At 34.6% G+C, this 25,811-nt stretch overlaps 1 protein-coding gene and 1 long non-coding RNA gene across 3 annotated transcripts in view; one reads left to right on the plus strand and one right to left on the minus strand.

The window, feature by feature from the left end:
- On the minus strand, positions 1-23,289 carry LOC118908858 (uncharacterized). Of its 2 annotated transcripts, none has more exons than XR_005023401.2 (3): positions 23,160-23,289; positions 4,693-4,814; positions 1-3,668 (listed from the first exon to the last, which is right to left on the minus strand). It is a non-coding gene; the product is annotated as an uncharacterized LOC118908858 (long non-coding RNA). The 2 variants fall into 2 exon arrangements; XR_008996518.1 differs by lacking the exon at positions 23,160-23,289 and adding an exon at positions 9,415-11,620.
- The window catches only part of RIC1 (RIC1 homolog, RAB6A GEF complex partner 1), a 135,917-nt gene that overhangs the window by 65,632 nt on the left and 44,474 nt on the right, over positions 1-25,811 (plus strand). The window contains exons 4-6 of the mRNA XM_036878825.2: positions 17,779-17,886; positions 23,170-23,312; positions 23,593-23,729. Of these exons, the coding sequence (XP_036734720.1) occupies positions 17,779-17,886; positions 23,170-23,312; positions 23,593-23,729 (388 nt within the window). The remainder of the gene's footprint in view (positions 1-17,778; positions 17,887-23,169; positions 23,313-23,592; positions 23,730-25,811) is intronic.

Here is a 25,811-nt window from a genome sequence, read left to right on the forward strand (position 1 = left end):
TTGGAGCAGTGAAAAATATTTTATTTCAACTCATTAATGTGATTTACATATGTTTGCAGTGTTTTGGAATAGTGTTTTGAGACCCATTTTTGTGTTTCAAAGAAGGTTAAAAAGTTTCTTACCCTCTGACTCTGAGACATCAGGGATGCTATTAAAATAAGTAGTAGTTCTGACAGGGCATGAACTTTGCTGTTTTGACTGGTATATGTTAGAGAATTAAATAAAGAGCATTATGGGTTTTGTTTTGTTTAATTTGGGCATTCTTCCATTATATTGAAGATTTTGGGTTTCAATATGTGTGCTCAATAAAATGTGTATTGCCTTCAAGCAGCATGAAGAGTGGTTAAAGGCATTGGCATTGGCATTAGATAGACCTAGAATTGAGTATTGGCTCTCCCTCTTTTCAGCTGTTTGATTTTATCAAGTCATTTAATACCTCCAAACTTCAGTTGCCTTATCTGTAGAATAACAGTAATTATTTAATAGGATTAAATGAGATCATGCATATTAAGTGCTTAGGATAAGTGTCTCCCTCTTTGGAAATTGAAAAAGAAGAGCTGCTATTATCAATATATTTTTTTTCCTTCACCAAACCTTTACTTCATTTCTAGTATTTATGTGATTTTATATATTGTTTTTTTATTTTTTTATTTAAGTTGAAAATGTACTTCTTCCTCAGAATTTAACTTGTAGTAACTGCCATAAAATCAAACAAAATCTCTTGCAGGGAAACAATTTTACAGAGCAGATTAGAATCAGCCTATTGTGTATGTGTACTAGGCTGTGTTCTAGTTTGTGTTACTTAGTCCCATTAGTTTCTCAGTTTTTCTGTAAAACCTATTTGTAAAGTGGGAACAAAAATACTTTGTTCAGTTGTATGGAAGATATTTTAAAACCTGGAAAATAGCAGTCATATACAGGTTTGAGGACAGTTAAAAAATGTGTTTATATTGACAGTGTATCATCATCACATGTACCATGGTAAACACGCAGTTTAGAACACTTTTCTAAGCACTTTTTCAAACTCATTTAATCCTATAGTAACCCTATGAGGTAATTAGATACAATTACTACACAGACTGCAGCACAGAGAGGCCAAGTAAATCACCTGTAGTGATACATGTAGTAACTAGCATAGCTAGGATTCAACATAATTGTTGTAGCTTCCAAGTCTGTGCTTTTTACCACCAATACTATATTGCCTCAACCCTATTTATGCCCATCTAGTCATCTGCTTTGGGATTTATTTGGGGACTAGGGAATCAAAAAAAAGGAGAAATAATCTGGAGTGGTTTATATGTGATTGTCCTAAAGAATAGAGGCAGCATAATTGAGGCCAGTAGTTAGTTCATCTTCTCAGTTATAGGAGCACTATTGTCTGTTGTTTGTCTTCTCTAAATCTTATTTGAGTTCATCACATGGGTTTTTCTAGAGTATCTCACTTCCCTGTATTATGTGATAGCATCTTAATCTCAGATGGTATGTCGTTTTCCATCACACTCCATCCAAGAACAGGTCTGATGCCTCCAAGGTCTTTCATAGTTTCCACAAAGTGTTATTTCCAGCAGCTTTCTTGTTGATGTTGGGAGTCAGCCTTCAACAGTGGTGGCAGTCTTATTAAATTACTCGTTATGCCTCAAAGTCTGCCAGGGATAAATCAGAAATAATTTGTGTTAGCTTTAGAATATGTTCATGTGTTTATGTTTAAGTAGGAGGTTAGCAGATCTTGAAACAGCAAATCATATTTAATTTCATCATAATGAAAGTAATTTCAAGAAATATGTTGTTATAATGTATACTTCATTGAGAGCAGAAATTACTTCCCCCCATTATTCTATCTTTCCACTCCTACCGTTAACATCTTTGTTAGAGGCCAGCGTTTTTGAGGCCAAAGTTCTTTAAAAAAAGTTACTATAGAAAAATTTAGTACTTTTGATTATCAGATATTAAGAAAACTTGATAATAAATTCCAAAAAATAAAAAACTTGATATAAAAAAATGGAAAAAAAAACACTATTAAAGCTCAAACCTTCTACTTTATTCCTTCCCCCACCCCACAAACATATTAGATTGTGAAACTTTTTACCAGCTGACTGTTAATGAACTAACACTAGATGGGAAGCAAGAAGAGAATAACTAATTAGTAGTTTCTAACCTCAGTAAAACTTAACCTTTTACAAATGCTGCTTCCTTGCAGGAGAAACCTGCAAAGAAGGAGACAGAAACATTTATGAAATCAAATTCAGAGGAGAAAGAGGGTCTGAATAAGTTGCAGATGTGAAAGTTTCCCTCACATTTTTTTTTTTCTTGCTAGTAAGTTTGAGTGTTAGTTTTCTGGAGAATAAACTTCTTTTTCCCTTCAGATGCTATAGATGTAGAAAGTTATTTCTAACATATACATTGTTCTAAGTTTATGAACTTGCTAGTTGTCCTAATATTTTTTTATTCTCTTTAATCTCCTCAAAACATTGCTTATGTACTTTTATTTCAATATGTATGTGTATATTCCATAAATGTACATGTGTAACCTTTAGTTTTGAACTTTGCATATTTTGTGTATCCTTTAGCTTACATCATAATTACATGAACACTTTTTTTTACTAACAAGATAGATAATGATGTCATTGTATAAATTATGGACAGTGAACACTACTCCCCTGTTGGTCACATCCTAAGACTGGCAACTGAACCCACCAAAGAATGATACAAGTTGTGATATAATGAGTCATAAGAAATACATATTTCCCAGTTATATTTGGTCTTCATCCACAATTCCTGAAAACACTGCAGAGTCTTAAAGGTGAAATGGATTTTTATCATGTTAGTGAGAGACTTGGGCCCCACCCAAGGGTTGGGGCTGAAGTTGAATCAGCCAGTGGCCAATAATTTAGTCAATCATGAGTATGCAATGAAACCCCTTGCAAAAACTCCCAGAGAAGAGCTCCCTTGGATCCTGCTTCTCTGCTGGAGGCAGAGCTTCAACTCTTGGGGAAGCAGAACGCCTCCATGTGCCACCGAGCCAGGGCCCAAACTCCACCAGGATAGAAACTGCTTTATTTGGGACCTCCCCCTATGTATCTCTTCATCTGGCTGTTAACTTGTATCCTTTATTTAACTGGTAAAGGTAAGTGTTTTCCTAAGTCCTCTGAGCCCCTTTAGCAAATTAATCAAAGCTAAGGGGAAGCACATGTGCCTGGAGTTGGGGTGTAGGATGGAGCCCTTAACCTGGGGAAACCTGACAAAACCTGGGCAGATAGTGTCAAAATTGAGTTAAGTTCTTGGACCCCTGCTGGTGTTAAGAGAATTGCTTGGTGGTGTGTGTGTGGGAAGAACCCCCCTCCTCCACACACACAAACTTTGGAATCAGGTCCAGAAACCCGAACAGAGTTATACTACTGTTATACTACTGCATAACATTATTGTTACACAGGAAGGAAAAGACCCCAACACAAAAATGTTAAAAGATTTGCCCAGTTCAGAGAGCCCTACACATTGTTCTTATCAAACTGAAGGCTGTCTGAAAGTGTGATAGTGTGAACAAAAAGCTTAAAAATTTTTTTCTTTTAAAATATAAAAGGCCTGGTGAAAACTTATGAAAATATGTGTTCATCCATCCATCTGCCCATTTACGTCCTGAATTTTGTCTGGCTCTAGGGCTGTTGTAGATACTGGGGATACAGCATGGAAAAAAAGACAAAAAAAAAGTCTACTCATAGAGCTTGCATTCTTCTAGTAGATGGTGATAAATAAGAAAAATACATTGCAAATTAGATGATACATTCTGTGGAGGAAAGTAAAGCAGAGAAAGAGCATAGGAAATGGGGTAAGGATACAACCCGAAATGGAGTCTTTACTGAGATGACATAAAAAGATCTCGTAGAGATGAGGAAACAAAATATATATCCAGAGGAAGAGCATTCTGGATTGGAGAGATTTAGCATGTAAGAAAGTAGAAATATATAAAAGTTGTATAGCCAGAATAATTAGTAAGAAAGATACAGTATTGTGAATAAATTTTAAGTCCTATCTACTGTCTTACAGTAAAAAGAAGGGAAAAGTTTTTATTAAGGGTAGAAATGAAACATTACATCCTGATTTTTAAGTAACTTGATCCTGGGAAAGCCTATATAGCTAATTTCCTTCTATAAATGACACCACCATATACTTGAGTTTATTTGCTGTTCCCTAGCTTAGTAATTCTAATAGCCAGTCAGTATCAAGTCTAGTAAATTCTATCTCCTATGTATTCTATGCATTTTGCCTTGTATGTATATCCTTCATGTCTTTTCCTTCTTCCTAAACTCCCAACGGTACTACTTCAGTGTGCACTTGGTCACTTTCTCCTGGATTATTGCATCTTCTTAAAACCATCTTTTACAGTTTTCCCCAAATGAATTTCTCACAAAATTTTCTTGCTGTTTCCCTATGTAAAAATTTTCAGTGACTTTACTCAGCTTCCAGGATTAATCCTGTTGCTTTCTTTGAGTTTTTTTATTTTATTTTTTACTCATCTGAAAAATGAAGTTAATGCCATTTACTTCAAAAAGGTGTCATTAGGTTTAAATCAACATCTTAAATGATCATACAGTGCCTAAAATAATGCTTTAGTGTTCCCTAAGGTTTTGTTCAGAGTTCTATTCTGCATATTTTTCCTGGTTTTATTTATTCATTATATGTGGATGAGGTCCAGACCTGTTTCTTTAATGTGGTACCACTTGCCGGAGCTTCAGGCCCATCCTTCCAGGATAAATCTATAACCGGCGGAGATGCAGTTTTTCCCAGGATTGTGTCTTGGAGGCACCGACGAATGAAGCCTGCAGATGAGAGTATGGAGCAACTAGTTTTTAATGAGAAGTGAAAAGGAAAGAGAAAGACTCCCCCTAAGTGCAAGGGACTCCAAGAGAGGATGCTGTTAGAGCTGCACTATGTGGGGTTTAGAAGCACAAAAAGAAGAATGCAAGTGCCTGGGAGTTGCTGCTAGGGTCTGTTGCTATGGCCAAGCTAGGATCAAGGGAAGAAAAAAACTCCCTTTTTTCTCAGGCTGATTTTAGGGAGGGGATGTCCAGGATGAGGCTTTTGATTACTGCTAAGCCTTAACTATGACTACCTTACCAGTGCCTTGACTCTGTCTGCCTGCCACCCACTAATGCCTGCCTCAAATCCAATTAGATGTTCCTGTAGGCAACCTCAAATTCATCATGTCTAAACCTAATTCACTTCTTCCCTACCAAGCTGTTACTTTTCTAAAACTGATTTCAGTTACCATAATTTTTTATACAGTTACTTATATGAAGTTGGAAATCTTGGCATCCTCATTTCTTCACTTCTCCTATTTGTTTGGTACTCAAGTTGTATTGGTCGTTTACGACTCTCCAGTGTCTCCAGAATGTACCTATTCTCTGTATTCCTCTCTCTTGTCTTATATGGGCCTTCATGGCCTGTTCTCACCTACTGAGAGGCTTTTTTACTAACTCTTCTAGTCTCTCCTACATTCTGAAGTCCATCCTTTATATTGATACCAGGTTTATTTTTCAGAACAGATTTGGTGTGATTCTTCTCTCAGAAACTTTTTTTTTAAGTTTGGGTTAGTTTTATTCTAAATTATTTCAGCTGGATTCTAATAATAACAAAAACAACATCTAGAAAAATACTATTTCAGAAAGATCCTATCTGTAAACTCTTATATTTCTGATTTTTTTAAATTGTGGTAAAATACACATAACATCATCTTAACCATTTTTAAGTATACAGTTATATTCCATATAAGTGGAATCATACGGTGTTTATCTTTTTGTGCCTGGCTTATGTCACTTAGCATAATGTCATCAAAATTCAGAGGTAACCTCTGGAGACTTCTAGAGCTGTTTCTCTCTATCTCCCACCTCTTTGTACTCTGTCACACAAATAGCTACTTCTGCTTCTTTGAACTTCTGTCTTCCTCCTCAGTGTAGTAAGAGTGCCATGCTATGGTTGAATTCTTCTACCCTACTTGGTAGTCTGGAAGTGATTTCTAACAGAAAACCTTGTCTCCTTTCACTCAGGATCACAAGTCTTTTGCTGCTTATCTAGTGTCTGAATGTGGTTGTTTCATATATATATATATGTGTGTGTTACTCTGGAGGACTACTTCAGTACCAGTTACTCTATTAGGATAATAATAAACTGACCACTTATGTGCCAACCAGTCAGCTTGAACAATTCTCTTTTTTTCACTGTAGTTTAAGTATATCTGAGATACCATTATTTCATCCTTCATCATTCATTTCTTCATAATGGAAAAAATACTTCCGTTATCTGTATTCTTATAGACAGTGATGACATATGAGGTGTGGTTTGAATAAAGAAACCATTCTGAGCCTTCCCAGAAGTATGGTTAGAGAACCAAAGCCTTTTGGTCCCAGAATTCACCTAGGACTGTCAGAACTCTCTAAATCAAGCATAGCACATTTCAAAATCATTTCAAGGTTTGCAAATCTGAGTAGTTAAAAGAGTACAGCTTGTTCTTCAGTTCCACCATTACTGCCCTTTTTTGTGTTTAATTCATTTTCTGCAGCATGCCATTTTGATTTCCTTATTTCTTTCTCTGTGTATGTTTTATTTTTTTAGTAGTTACTTTGGGGATTAAATTAACATGTACACTTACAACAACCTAGATTGAATTAATAAAAATTCAGCTTCAGTAGACCAAAACTATGCCCCTGTACACCTCCATCCCTCTTCTTTTATGTACTTATTGTCACATATTACATTACTGTACATTGTGTACCTGTAACACAGATTTATAATTACCAGTTTATGCTTTAGTCTTTTAAATCATATAGCTATAAAGGTGAATTTCTGAACCAAAGATACAATGTGCTATCTTTTTATTTGCCTATGTAATTACCTTTACAAGTGTTCTTTATTTTTACATATGGCTTTGGATATGTCTAGTGCCCTTTCATTTCAGCCTGAGAGACTTTCTTGAGTGTTTTATAGTTCAGGTCTACCTGTGGTGAATTCCTTCAACATTTGTTTTAACTGGAAATCTCTTAAAACTTTCTCTTTTGTATTTGAAGGGTACTTTCTCTTGGTATAGAATTCTTGATTGACATTTTTTTCTTTCAGCATCTGAAATATGTCATCCCACTGCCTCTAGCCTCCACAGTGTCTGATGATAAATTGACTGCTAATCTTACTTAGGATTCCTTTTAGATGCAAGTCACTTCTCTTGCTGCTTTCAAGGCGCTTTCTCTGACTCTCAGTAGTTTGAATATAATGTATCTTGGTATGGGTCTTTAAAAATTTATCCTACTTGGAGTTTGATGAATTATTTGGGTTAGGTTTGTGTCTTTATCAGATTTGGGGTATTTTCAACTTTTCTTCTGAAGTATTCTCCCTACTCCTTTCTCTTGCCTTGCCTTTGGGGCTCCCATTATACATCTGCTCATATGCATGGTGGTGTCCTACAGATAGATCTCTTTAAGCTGTGTTCATTTTTCTTTCAGCTTCTCAGACCACATAGTAAAATCACTAATGAACAATACTCATAAACTTGATTTGTTGAGTGTTACTGTACCACAGTCTAACATCTATCATCTATTTGATGTAGTATACTATATAAGTTGGCATAGGTTAATAGCCTGTGGCAGAAGATAAATGACAGCATTGTATACAAAGTTTTGGCTCTTAAAGCCTTTGCCTATAAGTGACACAAATCACTTCTCCTTGTGTTTTATAGGCCAAAGTAAGTTACATGGCTATACTTAATTTTAAGTGATCAGGAAAGCACAGTTCTTCTATATGCCCAGGAATGAGTAATTTAGTATTTGTCAGTAGCTTGAATAATATCTGAGTGTACATATAAATGTGATTGCACTTGTCTCTGAGAAGCCTTTGTTACTAAGCAGGAACTATAATTCTCAATATGCTTTTAGTATCTCCCTTCAAAAAAGACTATGATAAAGTGTCTGAAAAAACATACCTACTACCCCTGTCCAAATCCAGGCCCTCGTATACTCTTAATTAATAGTCAGTCTACAGACTCTATTCCTTCCCACACCCTATCCCCAGTCCATTCTTCAGCATTCATTCTAATGTTTCTTTACTCAAAGGTTATTGTTAGACTGAACTCTCTAACAGTTTTCAGTTTCTAAAGACATGGCTTTTATGTCAACTCCTTCACTTTCTAGCTGTGACCATGAGCAAAATTGTTAATATTTCTAAGCTTCAGTTTCTTTTCTGGAAAAACAGGGATAATGATACTTATTGCAAAGAATTATAGGCAGTCAATTGAGGTAATGTATGTAAAATATTTTGAATACTCATACTTAGTAAATGCCCAATTCCATTTTCCTGGTATTCAGTCTCTTCAGTAATTTGGCTTAAAGTTATCCCTCCAGTCTCACTTTCCATAACTCCCCTCCAAAAACCTGATGTTTTGCTTTCAGATTATTGTTGAACTATAAGTAATAATATTTTTTATCAGAACGTTAGGTTTTTTATTAAAGCAATTTTTAATGGTTTATTGCATTTTAGTATATTCAGAAGAATGAAAACTTTTCCTGTGAAATTTATCTCTAATTATATAATAGAAGTCATTGAAAAGTCAGGATTTATTTAAATTTGCTTTAAATTCTTATAATACTCTAGCACTAGTAAATGAGAGTATTTACATAAAAGAAGCAGAAGATTGCTAGTCTCAAGATGGTAATGAGAGCTCCATCCTTTCTCTTGAAAATAACCAGTAGAACAAGAAGTTGAAATACTCTTTGCATCTTTAATGAAAGCTAGAGGCATCTCTAAATTAAAAATAGGATAAGAAATAATAAATGACTTAGGAAGAATATCAACCCTGAGAGCCCTACATGATACTGATGAAAAACAACTTCAGTGATATGTAAAACCCTGGAAAAACTCTGGAATTAGAGGCATTAGTACCACAGAATATAAGAGTGAGCTAGAGGCCATATTCAAAAAGTTGGAATAAGGATTTCTGTGTTCCTGCTTCACAGGAAATACACTGTCTGAATAAACCAGAGGGATTCCAGACACAAAGTAGGGCAAGAGTGAGATGCTAAACTAACACTGGGGATTAAGTGAAAGGCATACTAAACAGTAGGACATCAAGCCTTCTTCCCTTGCTTGGCTCCAGACCTCTGGCTTCCATGCTTAGATATCCCAGGCAGGATTAATGGAATCCTTCCTGGGGAAATAAAGCTACTCCAGAAAAATGACAGTGTAGACCCTGATATTTGAAGACTTCAAAAAAATAAAAAAAGCCAAGTGGCTACTACCCGGGCCACCATTTGACAAGCCCAACCTGAACACAGACAGTTTATGATTAGCTTTTTCTTACAAGCAGCCAAGGATTGTTAGCCATCTTAGGAAAGTTTCCAGTGTGAAAGAGAGACAAAACAGAAAATGGAAACTTACAGGAAACTGAAAATGCAGGGACTGTAAACACTTTGAGGAAATGATAATTAACAGCTTCAGACACATACTGCCTAAAAGAAAAACAAAAACAAAAATGGGTGCTATGAGAAAAAAAAGAGGAGGGTGGGTGAGAAAGTTCCTGGAATGAAAAGTACAAAAGCAGAAATAAAAAATTCAGTGGAAGCTTTGAAAGAAATAATTGGGTAACTCTCCCAGGATGCAGAACAAAAGACAAAGTAAGAGAGAAAGGGAGAAATTTGAGGTTAGGTTCAATATTTAACCTAGTAGACAATAACAGAAATGAGGAACCTTATTGTTAGGCTGGAGGAAGAAAAAACAAAGACATGCAAACAGAACAGACAGATGCCATAAAAGAAGAACAGACCAGCCCCCAAGGTCCGAGCCTTATATGGAAAGGGGGCAGCTCTTCTGAATTCCATCCTTCTGATGTGCCAACTAAGACCCAGATATCAGCCTCCTCCCTCTTGGAAGGAAAAAAAGTTTCTAGTTGTCTATTATGTCACCTTTAGCCAATCATACCTCTCCACACCCCCTAGGATAGCTTTTCCACTCCTCCCCCTCCTAACCCCTTATAAGCCCCTACCTCCCTGACCAGGTGTGACTTTCCCAGCCTATAATACCCAGACTGGGGAACATCACCCGGGAATTGCACTCAAATAAACTGGCCCTTTGTTGCCTCTCGTCACCTGCTTATTTTGGCTAGAATTTATCTTACACTTATTAGTGTATTAAGGAAACAACACATTAAATTTCCCAGGCCCAAACTAAAAACATAGTCACTGGGTTGCAAATGCTAAGTGCATACAGTAAGTCCACATACTTGTACAAAGGTACATTATTCTGAAATTTCAAAACTCATTAAAAATCAAAAGAAGATCCTAAGAACTTCCAGACAGGGAAAAAACAGATAATTAAATAGAGTCTTTGAATATGAATGTTACTGAACGCCACAGTCTCACACTAGAGTCCAAAAGACATTGGTACAAACCCTTTAAAATGTTAAGAGAAATATACTAGTTTGAATATCTGTTATAAAATTGTCAAGCATGCACTATAGAGAACTGTGTAACAGCAATCCATGGACCCATCTGGACCCATTTCCCACATTCAAAAGTTATCAATATCACCCTCTCCCCTATATACATGTTTGTAGTATTTTGAAGCAAATTCCAGATACTGTATCGTTTCGACCCTACTTTAGCTTTATCTGTACCAGGTATACATTTTAAAGAAACAAAGTCACAGTATTATTACATCTAACAAAATTAACAATTCTTTATTAATATCTTCAAGTACTTAGTTTGTGTTCAGTTTTCTCCATTTTAACTCAGAGCTTTCTTTGTAGTTAGGAGTTGTTTTGTTCAAATCAGAATTTGGTGCATTTGGTGACTATGTCTCACGTTACCACTTTTTACTTAATGGTTTTGTCTGCTGTTAATGATCATCCCATGATCTGTTATTTTGTGAGAAATTGCAAAATTGAAATTTTAAAAATTTTACCTTTCCTTCTTCATTCTTTAGTTGTGATTATATAATGAACTTTCTTACATTACCTATTTGATGTTTACCCTGAAATATAGTCCATAAAGAAAGAAGAGATGTTGGATTCTTTCCCTTTATTTTTCTGTTTTTACAGTAATGAGTTATGTCCTAAAAACTTCCAGAGGTAACTAATCTGCTAATAAGTGCTTTAGTATTTTAGTGAATGCAGGGGTTTTTAGGTATTTGAGTTTTAATCGATTGCAGCCATTTTTAAAAATCATATCATCACATGTTTAGCCTGTGGGGGAAACCATAAAAATGGTGGCATTTAAAGGACATCCTTTGCTTTCATGCTCAAGGCTCATCTTACCATTTCCTGCCCCAACTTGGAATAAGGAAGCTGAGGAACTTTAGTTTCTTTAAATGCTAAGTGGTAGTTTGAAGACCATGATTTGATGCTAATTGTTATTTGGTTGTATCTGCTTTTAGGCTGTCTTAGTGAGCAGAGCTAAAAAGTAAATTTTAGAAAGAAAAGTGTATTGTGAGTTAATATTGTTATCTCCAAATCAAAGATTAAATTAAAAGTTAAAGTTTTTAAAAGTTTTTTAAGGTTTAAAAGATCAGTTAAAGCTTTACTTCTCTGGTTTTATATTTGTATATTTTCTGTAATTGATACCCTGGATCCCAAAAACATAAACATAATCAGTTACTTGCTTTATCCTATTGTATACATAGTACCTTGAAAATAATACCAATATTATAGTAATAATATGATGACTGAATACAGTTTGATTGTTTCATGGTTTTTGTCTATAGAAAATTTTCCATTAAGAATGTAAGAACTACTCTGTTTCAAAGTTACTTGAAATACTTACTTATTTATTTTTTGGTATCATTAATCTACAATTACATAAAGAACATGATCACTGGGCCCCCCCCTTCACCAAGTCCCCACCACATACCCCTTCACAGTCACTGTCCATCAGCGTAGTAAGATGCTGTAAAATCACTACTTGTCTTCTCTGTGTTGCACAGCCCTCCCCATGCCCCCCTCCCAAACACTATACATGCTAATCGTAATGCCCCCTTTCTTTTTCCCCGCCCTTTTCCCTCTCTTCCCACCCATCCTCCCCAGTTCCTTTCCCTTTGGTACCTGTTAGTCCATTCTTGGGTTCTGTGATTCTGCTGCTGTTTTGTTCCTTCAGTTTTCCTTTGTTCTTATACTCCACATATGAGTGAAATCATTTGATACTTGTCTTTTTCCGCCTGGCTTATTTCACTAAGCATAATACCCTCTAGCTCCATCCATGTTGTTGCAAATGGTAGGATCTTTTTCTTATGGCTCGGTAATATTCCATTGTGTATATGTACCGCATCTTCTTTATCCATTCATCTACTGATGGACATTTAAGTTGCTTCCATATCTTGGCTATTGTAAATAGTGCAGCGATAAACACAGGGGTGCATCTGTCTTTTTCAAACTGGAGTGCTGCATTCTTAGGGTAGATTCCTAGAAGTGGAATTCCTGGGTCAAATGGTATTTCTATTTTGAGTTTTTTGAGGAACCTCCATACTGCTTTCCACAATGGTTGAACTAATCTACATTCCCACCAGCAGTGTAGGAGGGTTCCCCTTTCTCCACAACCTCGCCAATATTTGTTGTTGTTTGTCTTTTCGATGATGGCGATCCTTACTGGTGTGAGGTAATACCTCATTGTGGTTTTAATTTGCATTTCTCTGATGACAAGCGATGTGGAGCATCTTTTCATGTGTCTGTTGGCCATCTGGATTTCTTCTTTAGAGAACTGTCTATTTAGTTCCTCTGCCCATTTTTAAATTGGATTATTTTCTTTTTGTTTGTCAAGGTGTGTGAGCTCTTTATATATTTTGGATGTCAACTGTTTATCGGATCTGTCATTTATGAATATATTCTCCCATAATGTAGGATACCTTTTTGTTCTATTGATGGTGTCCTTTGCTGTACAGAAGCTTTTTAGTTTGATATAGTCCCACTTGTTCATTTTTGCTTTTATTTCCCTTGCCTGGGGAGATATGTTCATGAAGAAGTCACTCATGTTTATGTCCATGAGATTTTTGCCTATGTTTTTTTCTAAGAGTTTTATGGTTTCATGACTTACATTCAGGTCTTTGATCCATTTCGAATTTACTTTTGTGTATGGGGTTAGACAGTGATCCAGTTTCATTCTCTTACATGTAGTTGTCCAGTTTTGCCAGCACCATCTGTTGAAGAGACTATCATTTCCCCATTGTATGTCCATGGCTCCTTTATCGTATATTAATTGGCCATATATGTTTGGGTTAATGTTTGGAGTCTCTATTCTGTTCCACTGGTCTGTGGCTCTGTTCTTGTGCCAGTACCAAATTGTCTTGATTACTGTGGCTCTGTCGTAGAGCTTGAAGTTGGGGAGCAAGATCCCCCCTGCTTTATTCTTCCTTCTCAGGATTGCTTTGCTATTCGGGGTCTTTGGTGGTTCTATATGAATTTTTGAATTATTTGTTCCAGTTCATTGAAGAATGCTGTTGGTAATTTGATAGGGATTGCTTCGTATCTGTATATTGCTTTGGGCAGGATGGCCATTTTGACGGTATTAATTCTTCCTAGCCAGGAGCATGGGATGAGTTTCCATTTGTTGGTGTCCTCTTTAATTTCTCTTAAGAGTTTCTTGTAGTTTTCAGGGAATAGGTCTTTCACTTCTTTGGTTAGGTTTATTCCTAGGTATTTTATTCTTTTTGATGCTATTGTGAATGGAATTGTTTTCCTGATTTCTCTTTCTGTTGGTTCATTGTTAGTGTATAGGAAAGCCACAGATTTCTGTGTGTTAATTTTGTATCTTGCAACTTTGCTGTATTCCGATATCAGTTCTGGTAGTTTTGTAGTGGAGTCTTTAGGGTTTTTTATGTACAATATCATGTCATCTGCAAATAGTGACAGTTAGACTTCTTCTTTACCAGTCTGGATTCCTTGTAATTCTTTGTTTTGTCTAATTGCTGTGGCTAGGACCTCTAGTACTATGTTGAATAACAGTGGGGAGAGTGGGCGTCCCTGTCTTGTTCCTGATGTCAGGGGAAAAGCTTTTCGCCTCTCGCTGTTCAGTATGATGTTAGCTGTGGGTTTATCATATATGGCCTTTATTATGTGGAGGTACTTGCCCTCTGTGCCCATTTTGTTGAGGGTTTTTATCATGAATGGATGTTGAATTTTGTCAAATGCTTTTTTAGCATCTATGGAGATGATCATGTGGTTTTTGTCCTTCTTTTTGTTGATGTGGTGGATGATGTTGATGGATTTTCGAATGTTGTACCATCCTTGCATCCCTGGGATGAATCCCACCTGGTTATGGTGTATGATCCTTTTGATGTGTTTTTGAATTCAGTTTGCTAATATTTTGTTGAGTATTTTTGCATCTACACTCATCAGAGATATTGGTCTGTAGTTTTCTTTTTTGGTGGGGTCTTTGCCTGGTTTTGGTATTAGGGAGATGTTGGCTTCATAGAATGAGGTTGGGAGTATTCCCTCCTCTTCTATTTTTTGGAAAACTTTAAGGAGAATTGGTATTATGTCTTCTCTGTATGTCTGATAAAATTCCGAGGTAAATCCATCTGGCCCGGGGGTTTTGTTCTTGGGTAGTTTTTTGATTACCTCTTCAATTTCATTGCTGATAATTGGTCTGTTTAGATTTTCTGTTTCTTTCTGGGTCAGTCTTGGAAGGTTGTATTTTTCTAGGAAGTTGTCCATTTCTCCTAGGTTTTCCTGCTTGTTAGCATATAGGTTTTCATAGTATTCTCTAATAATTCTTTGTATTTCTGTGGGGTCCGTCGTGATTTTTCCTTTCTCGTTTCTAATTCTGTTGATGTGTGCTGACTCTCTTTTTCTCTTAATAAGTCTGGCTAGAGGCTTATCTATTTTGTTTATTTTCTCAAAGAACCAGCTCTTGGTTTCATTGATTTTTTTCTGTTGTTTTATTCTTCTCAATTTTATTTATTTATTCTCTGATCTTTATTATGTCCCTCCATATGCTGACCTTAGGCCTCATTTGTTCTTCTTTTTCCAATTTCAATAATTGTGACATTAGACTATTCATTTGGGATTGTTCTTCCTTCTTTAAATATGCCTGGATTGCTATATACTTTCCTCTTAAGACTGCTTTTGCTGCATCCCACAGAAGTTGGGGCTTAGTGTTGTTGTTGTCATTTGTTTCCATATATTGCTGGATCTTCATTTTAATTTGGTCATTTATCCATTGATTATTTAGGAGCATGTTGTTATGCCTCCATGTGTTTGTGAGCCTTTTTGCTTTCTTTGTATAATTTATTTGAAGTACTTATTTTTGCTGCTAGCTTGATGTGCAGTTAGGTTTGTTTCTTTTCTGTTTTTAAGGATTGATCTTGTTGTTGATTTTAATTTTAGTGTGTTTTATTAATTATATCAAACATTCTTATGTCCTATAGTTTAAAAAAAAGTAGCATCCTTCACCCTACGGCCTTTCTTTATAGGAAACCATTTTCGTTTGGTTTTGGCTGTTATTTCATTTTGAGAATGTGAGTGCATGTGGATATTTGTATTTATAAAATAAATAAAGAATAAATATAAAATAAAATAAAATATAAAATATGTATAAAATTAAGAAAGATAATAAAGTTGTGTACTTTATTGTTTTCACTTAACAGGAGGTCTTGGAGATCATTCCATGGAGTTTAAAGAATTCTTCCACTTTCCCTTTTTTGCCTGCATAATATTTTATTGTATGAATTCAGCCTTCCCTCTTATGATGCATATTTTGATTGTTAGTCTTCTGTAATATGTTTCCTTGTGTGAGCTTCATTAGTGTTGGGAAACTACATGCAGCCTAAAATTTTGTACTCAAACATTCATTCAGGTTTCATAATAAAGACATTTCAGACTTGAGAGTTATAAATTTACTTCTCTTACACCTTTTCAAGGAACTCTAAGAATATGTAAACTAAATAAGAGGGAGGTACAGGATCTATAAAATAAAGGATCCAGCATAAGAAAGAAGCAAAGAAATCATCAGGATGATGATAAAGGAAAGCATCAGGGCAATTAACTGGGCATTAGATTTACACAGGAGGGCAGTGGGCCTCAGGGAGGATGCTTGCAGGGAAAAAAAAAGAAATGATAGGTTATGTAACAGGTTTGACCACATAGTAAATTATATTGAGTTGTTTTTGTCAGAGCTATTAAGGAGTATGAGAATATTATTATAAATATTAGGTATAAGGAGTATTAGGTATAAGACTAAAGAAAACCAAGTAAATGAAGGCATGTGATAAAGTTAACTTAGGACAGTTAACAAGTTACATAAGGAAAGAAATGTAATCACTGAATACTTCTTGACCCAGAAGTGAAAAATATTTATATAATCATCATCATGAAAATATCTGGTATAATTATGTTGAGAAGATGGGGAAAAGGGATAAGAATGGAAGGTTAATAGATAACATCTATAATGATGCAAAACAATGTAAACATATTGTTTAAAAATATGCATGTAAATATAAGATCATAACAAGCTTAAAATAATTGAAGCTTGTTGCCTCTTCACTAAAAAGACACTACTTCAGTGGGTTTTTTTATTAAACGTCTTCTGGCACAATTTGTTAAAATTATGTGTATATATTGCTTTGAAAAATAACTTTAAAACTAGATACATGTGGAGAATGTTTTAGGAAATTCATTATAGTGTTTGTGTATAATTATCAATTCAGATATGACTCCTGTAAACTAGTAACTCACGGTGTCCATTTTAAAGGCTGTCACGTCAATCAAACCTATTAATTGAGCATGAATGGTGTGGCTAGACATTAGTCAATTTAGCCATTCAGACACATGGAAGGAATCAAATCTTCCAGGTCACGACAGTAGTAGAAAGAATGCCAATAAAGCACTACCAAACTTCTGTATGGAAAATAACCTAAAAAACAAGCAAAAAAGCTTTCAAGAGCATCAAAATAATTTTCTTCAAACTAGGAACCTTAAAGTTTGAACTTGTTAGACTTCTTGCACATAATTGTAATAGTACTGACAAATCAGTTTCCAGGATCTTAGGTGACTGGAAAGGGAGAAATGACTTAGGCAGGCTAATTATTGCCGAGAGTAAGAGATAGCTGATAGTAAGAGAAGAGGCAGAAAGCTATTAAATTCCAATACAGGCATGGGGAAAGAATGGTCCTGTTATGTGGAGATAGATTACAAAACAGTTTTGTTACACACAAACACAAAAAGACAACAAACTCAGTTATGTTGGCATTGACCCAGTCACTCTAGTGCAGCCATTTAATGCCAGGGGGTTTTCAAATTTAGCCATTTTGCTATTTATTACCAAGTTTTCTGTGAGATATCTCCTAATTGCATCCCTGAATCTGATTCTGACGCATAGCCAAAGGAGAGGAATCAGAGATGAGGTGTGGAGTAAGGTAAGATGAGGTAAGCATGTGGATCACTTCAGACATGAACTAGATAGAATGTACATGTCTTCCATAGTTGCCCATCAGAGCCATCAGTCATTTTAAACAAAATGTTCTCTTGAGAGTTCATTTTTATCTTATGGGTGTTTTTTTAAGATTCTTTGCTCTTCTCCCTCTACTCCTATCTCCTGAATACAGGTTACATTGTTCAAATACAGTTATTTCTAATTGATAAATAGATATATCTGCTATAATGGAATTTAAGACTTTTTCATTTGAGGACCTAAACGATCAATATTTGATATATAAGTTTGATTGTTTATACTTTATTTGATTGGGTATATATTAGTCACAGAATGGAGGAAAATTCAGTATCGTTCTCTTTAAGCCTGTATATTTGCTTTTTTTTAATAGAGGAAGTCCACAGATGAAAGGGACCCCCCATTTTAAGGAAGAACAGTGTGCTCCAGCATTAAGTTTAGAGATGAGGAAAATACTGGATTTGCAAGCATCCATCATGAGGTATAGTACTTTGGTTAAGTTCGGCATTCTTTGATGACAGTATACAATGTAGTTGGTGAATCACATGACCAGTAAGAAGAGTTCATTTTTTTTCATTGAGGATAATGTTTTTTAGCACTAGAAATGCTTGATTAACCCTTACAAGAAATGTGAAATTTTACAGATGGTACGTTATTGTACTTAAATTATTGCAAAAGAAGTCCATAAATTGGGTGTATCAAGTATAATTGTATTTCAAAATTTATATTTTTTGGTAAGATCTAGTATTGTTTGAATGGTGCAATATAGTCCATGTTACTTAAAAAGATAACGGATAAAAATCACACAAGTTGAAGAAAAGAGAAAGTGCCTTCATTTCCAAAGCCTTCATAAGTTCTTGGGAAGTATACATACTTGGAAGAAAGTTACTCTGTATGATCCACGTGTGAATAAAATGCCTTTATAATAAGAAGGCGAGAAATACCAAAACACCAAAAATCATTTCACATCCATTGGTAACAAAAAGTAAATGATTGTCCTGATGATTTGGCTTTATTTCCTTAGTTGCTTCACATTGGATATTTTAGTTGTCTCTGATGTGTCTTGTTTAGAATATATTTTTTAACTTGAAGTTTTTTACTACAATACTTTGTGTTTTGTTTCTTATTTTTTCTTTCTTTTTTTTTTTTAATGAAGAGTTCTTTGAAACTGAATCCAAGATTAAAGTTGGACCACCCCCCCAACTCAACCAAAACCTTTTGCTAGTATTATGACCCAGTCATATACAATCATAAAATTATAAAAATGGTGATATTGCAACCTTGTGTGCATCAAATGGCCAGCCATTCTTATCTTTAATGTCTAGACTTGCTATAAGAAAAAGATAAGAAAAGTTAGTAAAAGAAGTATTCTAATTTAAAATCCATTTTATTAGAAGTCATTAAAACCTTTCTGTCAAACGTCTGCAGATAAACTTTTACGAAGAAAACATTGATAAATTAGATAATATAAATAAAGTTAAAAAAGGAATTCTGCCTGGAAAAAAATGCCATAAATAAGAACAAAAGACAACACAAATTCTGAAATCACGCAACATACCTACAGTGACTATCACAAAAGACCAGTGTCCATGATACGTAAAGATTTGCTATAAGAAAAAGGCACAAATGGAACAAGTAGACAAAGAGTATAAACAATTTATGTTCACTTCCTGTATTCCAGTTAATATATTATGTAATAGATTTCCATTAGGAAATTAAATAAATGATTCTTATACATATGTACAGTTAGGTAACATTCTGTCTTAGGAAGGGTATAGGGAAATGAGAACTTTATACATTGATGATGGGAGTATAAACTGACAGAATATCTATGGAAATTGATAAAGCAATATCTTATAAAAGTTACAGATGTTCATGGCCTTTGTCCAGCATTTCTACTTCTAGAATTAATCCTGTAAATATAATAATATATATTGGAGATGCTATATTTATAGGGTTTTTTATTGTACCTTGTTTATAATAGCAAAAGATCCAAAACCACCTAAATGTCCATTATGCAACTGGCTAAATAAATTTTTATACATCCGTGCAATGAAAACAATACTCATCTGTAAAAACAATAAAGACACTCTTTACTGAAAAGAAACTTCCCAAATATGTTGTTGGGTGAAAAAAACAAGGTGTACTTAAAATAATGCAATTTGTTTTTAAAAGGGAGCTGGCAGTGTTTGAATATGTATTATGAAAGAATACGTAAGAAACAGTATGAGAACTGAGTGGTTGGAGGACAGGTTTAAGAAAAAGGCATTACTGTTAACTCATTAAATACTGAACTATATGGTTGTAATATATGAATATATTCAACTATATGAATGTAATACCTATGCTTTTAAATCCTTCTGATTGACAATTCTAATAAAAGGCTTTTTTTTAACCATTTCTTAGAATACATTTCAGATACTGGTACATATTAAAATTATACACAGATGTCTGGCTATTGTCTTGCCTTGTTTAATCTATATATTCTCTTAGAAAAAGAATGCTTTTGTTATTACTTGCTTAAATGTGATCAGGGTCACAAAAGATCTGAATCTAGGTTACTGATCAGCTTGGTCAGAAAATCACATTTTATCTCAGATTTTATTTCAGCCTAGAGATTCTTTTCAAGAATATAATTATTGCATAAGGAATTTTGAATGTCTGTGGGTACCAGGCTAGGTGGAACTGTACAAGCATGGCTTTCTATCTCCACCTGGTGGTAAAAGTGTGATTCATGGAAAAGGGATGGAAGAAGAGCCTTTAAAAAAGATTCCCTGCTGCCTTGTACAAGTTTTACTTGTCAGGTGCTAGTTTTAAATCTACAAATACAGGTGATTGCAAATCTCTAATATTTCTTTCAAAACTTCAGTAAAGTAATTACATTACAGATCAGTGTTACTACTAGCACCTGTAACATGTACTTGCTGGAAATTTGGAGATACTGTGTAAGATTTTGAATTGAGTGAGAAGACATGAAATTTGTGCTTTATAAACCAACTACCACTACCAATAAAGTACATCATTTCAAGTTAGGGATAATGGTTATACTGTTGCTTATAGAGATAAGATGTCAAGAGTACTGCATCTTTTAATTTTTGATTGAAAATAGAGTTAATGTTAAACATCCAACCTGTGTTACTAATTGAGGATAGAGAATGAATGTTTAGAAGGTAAAAAAGTACTAATATAAGTTATTATTAAAACTTAGTCTATTTCGACACCTAATGCCACATAATAAATACTAATAAAATATCACAGTTTATTCTGTATCTTCCTCCATCCCAGGCACTTAGAAAAACCCTATGTAATATATAGCACTTAATAGTAATTAGGCATTAAACATATTTACATATTTTAGAATTGGTAATTATGAATCATATATTTCCCTACTAAGAATATTTGATCAGAAAGATTATTCTACTTCCAGGATCCTACTGTTGTGCTTCTGAGGTCTTAAATTTAAAAAACGAACAAAAACAAAAGCACCTCTGGGATACCGGATAGCTGTTACAAAGCCCATAAAGTCAGTGATTAGCGAAGCTCTCTAAAGACAGAACTATATTTATGTGTATATTATGTGTACTTACACCCAGGGGTGATTTTTTAAAAGCATTTTAAAACCAGTAAGAATGAAAAGACATGGGATTTGATTATTGGCACAGGATCCTGATATCTCTTGATGCTAAGTTCTTTAGTTTTTGGATCTTTGAGGGTGGTGGGTAGGCACTTGGTGGCTTGGAATAAGGCCTATTTATTAACCTTTATGGAAATGTGTAGTACTGAACAGCTGACTTCAGCCTTTTGTTTTAATGAATTTATTTTCAATTAAGGAGTATATACTTATCTTTCCTATAAATTCTTTATAATGTTTATCATGTTTATAACAGTTACTTTCAAGTTATCTATTAATTGCAACATCAGGACTGTCTGTGATTCTATTTATATTACTGGATTTTTCTCTTGACTCTAGGTCATATTTTCCTATTTACTCAGTGGTCTGGTTATGTCTTGTTACAGTGTTGTGGATAACACAGAGATTCTGAATTCTGTTAACTTTGTCAATAGACTATTGATCTTTGCCTAACAAGCAGTTAAATTCCTGGAGGGTAGCCTTGGTCTTGGTCCTGTCACATGCAGTGATTTTTCTAGGGAGATAGGAGCAGGAAAGAGAAAGAACATAGTTTAAAAAAAAGGAGGTTGACTCCTGCTGAATGGAAATCACTCCTCTGAATTGCCTCTTGACATACAGTGGCAGATCTAAAATATACATGAAGGTTTTATATTCTACCTACCATATGCTACACATAAATGTTATCACTAAATTATAAATTTTGAAGTAAAAGAATATATAACAATTTAAAAGGTGAACTTTCTATTAACTGGGAATTTTAATTGATTACAAATGTTCTGAAGTTCAAGAAATGGAGCTGCATAACAGGACGTGTTCTACTCAATATTTTTGTTGGGGGGAAAATATAGTGAATTCTTTATTGTGTGAAGTCCTTAGAGAATGAGTCACTGAACCCAGCTTTCCAAAGAATTGAAGGTTTAAGAATTAATACATTTTTTAACTACTGTGGATTAAAATATTTCTGAAGTAAACTCTTAAGTATGAAAAGAAATTTAACAGTATGTAATAGAGTATGTATTGTAGACACACTATTTTTTCACTTTCTTATGCTTAAATTCTTTATAGTATTTGATACTCGAGTAATCTTTCTTAATATTCCCTTGGCTTTCTTGATGCCCATTTCCACTAGTTCCCCTGGTTCTTTTTCTTTCTCTCTGCCAGTACCTTTGCAGTCTCATTTATGATTCCCCTTTTCTCTTGCCCTTTCCGCCCCTTCTTTCCTTGCTCCCACAAACATTTAGTGCCAAATATAACTAGCACTGCCCTAGGGGCTGGGCATGTAAGAGTAATAACCAAAGTAGGTGTGTATTTGTTGTTAGGTAAGTAAATGTTAAATCTCTTTGCAAATATTAAGTGCTGAGACCATACTACGTTGTTAGTTTTCAGTACTTGGTTGACTGAGAGGTCTTCTAAAGGGAGGGAGAAACTGTATTTTTTTTAATCTGTGAATCTATCACAGAGCATGGGCTTAGTAAATGTTTGTTGTATGAATGAACAATGTGAGGCTCAGTGATATTATAAATACAGTGATCCAAAATTATTCTCTTTAGTGACAGTAGCCACTAGTCAAAAAAGGAAGTCATTTTACATTGTTAGTTAAAAGTAAACACAATCTGAAGTTCACTTCTGTGTCACACTAACCACATTTCAAAGGTACAATCATCACATGTGGCTAGAGGCACCATATTTGATAGTACAGATACAGAAGATTTCTATGACTGGGGAAAGTTCTGTTGGACAGGGCTAGAGGATTGTTACCCCTACTCCATGGCCCCAGACTGTCATCCTGTCATTAGTTCTTGCTGTGGTTTCTCTGTCTTGTCAGCTTTTTTCCTTTCTTGTCAGCTATCACTTACTCTTCCATCTTCTAATTTACTATTTCAGGATTTCTAGTTCTTAACCCAGTTCATCAAGTTTGTGACAATGGTTGCCCATAGTCATTCATTTCTTCCAGAATTTCTGATTCTAGATTGAACTACTGTGTAGCTAAATTGTGATAAATGATGGTTTTATTAGTGCTTTCATGATCTTCTCTGCATGAGCATTCGCCAGAGCAATTCTGTTTACACTCAGTGCTTTCCTAATGTGCTTTCTTAAAAGGAAATTAATTCTAAAATGCTTACTTTTCTATAGTTTGCAGTCTGTGCTGGAAGATCTCCTGGTTGCTACTTCTGATGGACTTCTTCATCTTATTCACTGGGAAGGAATGACAAATGGAAGGAAAGCTATTAATCTTTGCACAGTACCCTTTTCAGTAGATCTGCAGTCATCCAGAGGTAGTTACACTTTCTGCATGGGGTAGAACCAGATGTTTAATACTTGGTATATTGTAATCTAGTTAGATATTTTCTGTGGGTGAACATTGATTTTTCTACTTTGGAGTTAATTATGCAAGGGGTGTGAGAGAGAGAGTGTGTGTGTGTGTTAATGTGTATAGGAAGTAGTTAGGTCTCTAGTTTTGCCCTGTAACTGTCCTTACAGAGTTTGCAAACACATATGTGAGGAAATTATTTACTATTTTTACATTCATATTTCATGTACTTATTTTCTCATCAGTAGGTTCATTCCTGGGCTTTGCAAATGTACACATCAGAGACATGGAATACTGTGCCACACTTGATGGGTTTGCTGTTGTATTTAATGATGGTAAAGTTGGATTTATTACACCAGTGTCAAGTAGATTTACTGCAGAGGTATGACTTACTTACTTGGAACGTTTATTTTATTTTGCATTTATTAATTTTAGTCTTTGTTATTAAATCCCTCCCTCATTTTCCTTATTTAAGATTTTAGGGGTTGTTAGTTACTTTTCAAAATCAGCATTATACATATAAATAGTATAAGTAAACAATTGCATTAGACATGTTGAAGAAATGATAGTTTCTACCCTTCTTTCTGCTTTCATCACACCCAATTTCCATTCTTGGAGGCAGTTACTTTTTTATTCCTCTGTTAGTAATTTTGTTGTTTATCTCCACTACTCTTAGGATTTCCTTTAATTTTTAATTTTTCGGCTCTGTTTATTGACTTACCACTGTGGAAATGACCATTTAGTTCCCTCTTCTCTGTATGTACCACATTCAGATTCTTCCCATCATCCAGATACAATTATTGTGATTTCGATTAGATTACTATTCATTGTTTATATTGTTATTACTATGTAGACCCTAGTAGTATCTGAGCCATATAATATGTTGTTATTTTTCCCTTCATGCGGATTTCCCCTCCCACTGGGAATTAATTCTTTGTTCTTTACATTTACTTAGTTTTTATGTACTTAACACTAACAGCCCCAAACTGTCTACTGCTGTGGATGTATAAATAACCTCTCAATTCTTTCAAACACATTAGGTGTTTATCTGTTACATCTTCTTGAAGAAATTTCTCCTGGGACCTTCTGGTCTGCTCCAAACTGTACTGGTGCTCACTCTACATACCTTAAACATAGTTGTATTTTTGGGTTTTCCATCATCACCATTCCAAGGATTCCCTTTAGTCCTTTGTAGGAAATCCTTTCACAGTTGTTAATCAGTATATGATTAGTTAATACATACATTTAGATGCTGTGACAAAGGCTCAAAATAAAAATTTAGATTCATTGATAGCTCTGTGGAGTCTGGTAGACTTGACTATAATTTTTGCCATAGGGTGAGCCAACGGCTATTTCCTTTCCTCTCCTTTCTGTATTCAGTGCTCATTGGAGGAGAGTCCTACAGTCCCTACCAGAGAATATGTACCTGGCTGGTCCAATATTCTGGGAGATGAGTTATGTAAGAGTTAGACTAAAGGGTCCAAATTCAGGATGTAAACTTTCACAGATCCATGTTCGCAGTGTGTATCAGAAACCACTGTGGTTTGGTTTGTTTAGTTCTGTTTTTCACCAAAGAAAAATAACCGTTTTTTGTTTTTTTTTCTTGAAGTGGAAGTAGGGTATTTCTTACCTTCTCAGCTTAGGGAGGTGCAAAGGGAAGACCCAGCTGCCGCTTAAAAGACCTTGAACCAGTCCTACTGCTTTTAGGTCAGCTTTTTAGAGACATCCAAATTCCCAAGCCCTTTGTGTACTCCAAAATATAAATGTAGCTGTTTCTCAACATTTCTTATTGCCAGTTATGGATTCTACTCTTCCATATGCTTCCCAGTTTCCCAAATTTTCTCATACCTTATTGCCCATTCTTTGTTCTGGCTAGTTTATGTTTTTTTGGGGAAAAAAATCTTTTCTGTTAATCTAAGTTGAGGTTTTAAGAGTCAAAGAAGCTGAGTATTCATGCTGAGCATGCTATCTTTAACTGGAAAAGATTTTAACTTTTTAAGGGTATATTTTCTTCAGTATGGTTTCTGCTTCTGTATTCCTAGTAACTGTTTTCTCTTACACCTTTTCAAATAGTAGGTACTAAGTGATAAATTTATGGTAACATGTCACTATGTAAATAAGAATAAAAATAAGCTTTTGACTAAATTTTTTTACACAGTGCATATATGTTTGTAATTATGTCTGGGACTTAAATGTATTTACTGAAAACAAAAATATTAGAGCTGAAAAAGTGATTGACCCTCTTTTGAATATCAGCTTTTATTAGTATTTGGCTAAATTTGTCCAGTAAATTAAGGATTTAAAAAATAATGAAAAGTAGATGGACATTATTAATAAGTAAATTTTACTTAGAAAATATGAATTATAAGAAAACAATGTATATGTATTACTGGTAATTGGAAAATACACTAATGACAAATTTAAATTAGGTGTTAATTAAGTTCTTTATAAAAACTGTGTTTAA

The sequence above is a fragment of the Manis pentadactyla genome, chromosome 3 (assembly GCF_030020395.1).
Source record: "Manis pentadactyla isolate mManPen7 chromosome 3, mManPen7.hap1, whole genome shotgun sequence".
Lineage (NCBI taxonomy): Eukaryota > Metazoa > Chordata > Mammalia > Pholidota > Manidae > Manis > Manis pentadactyla.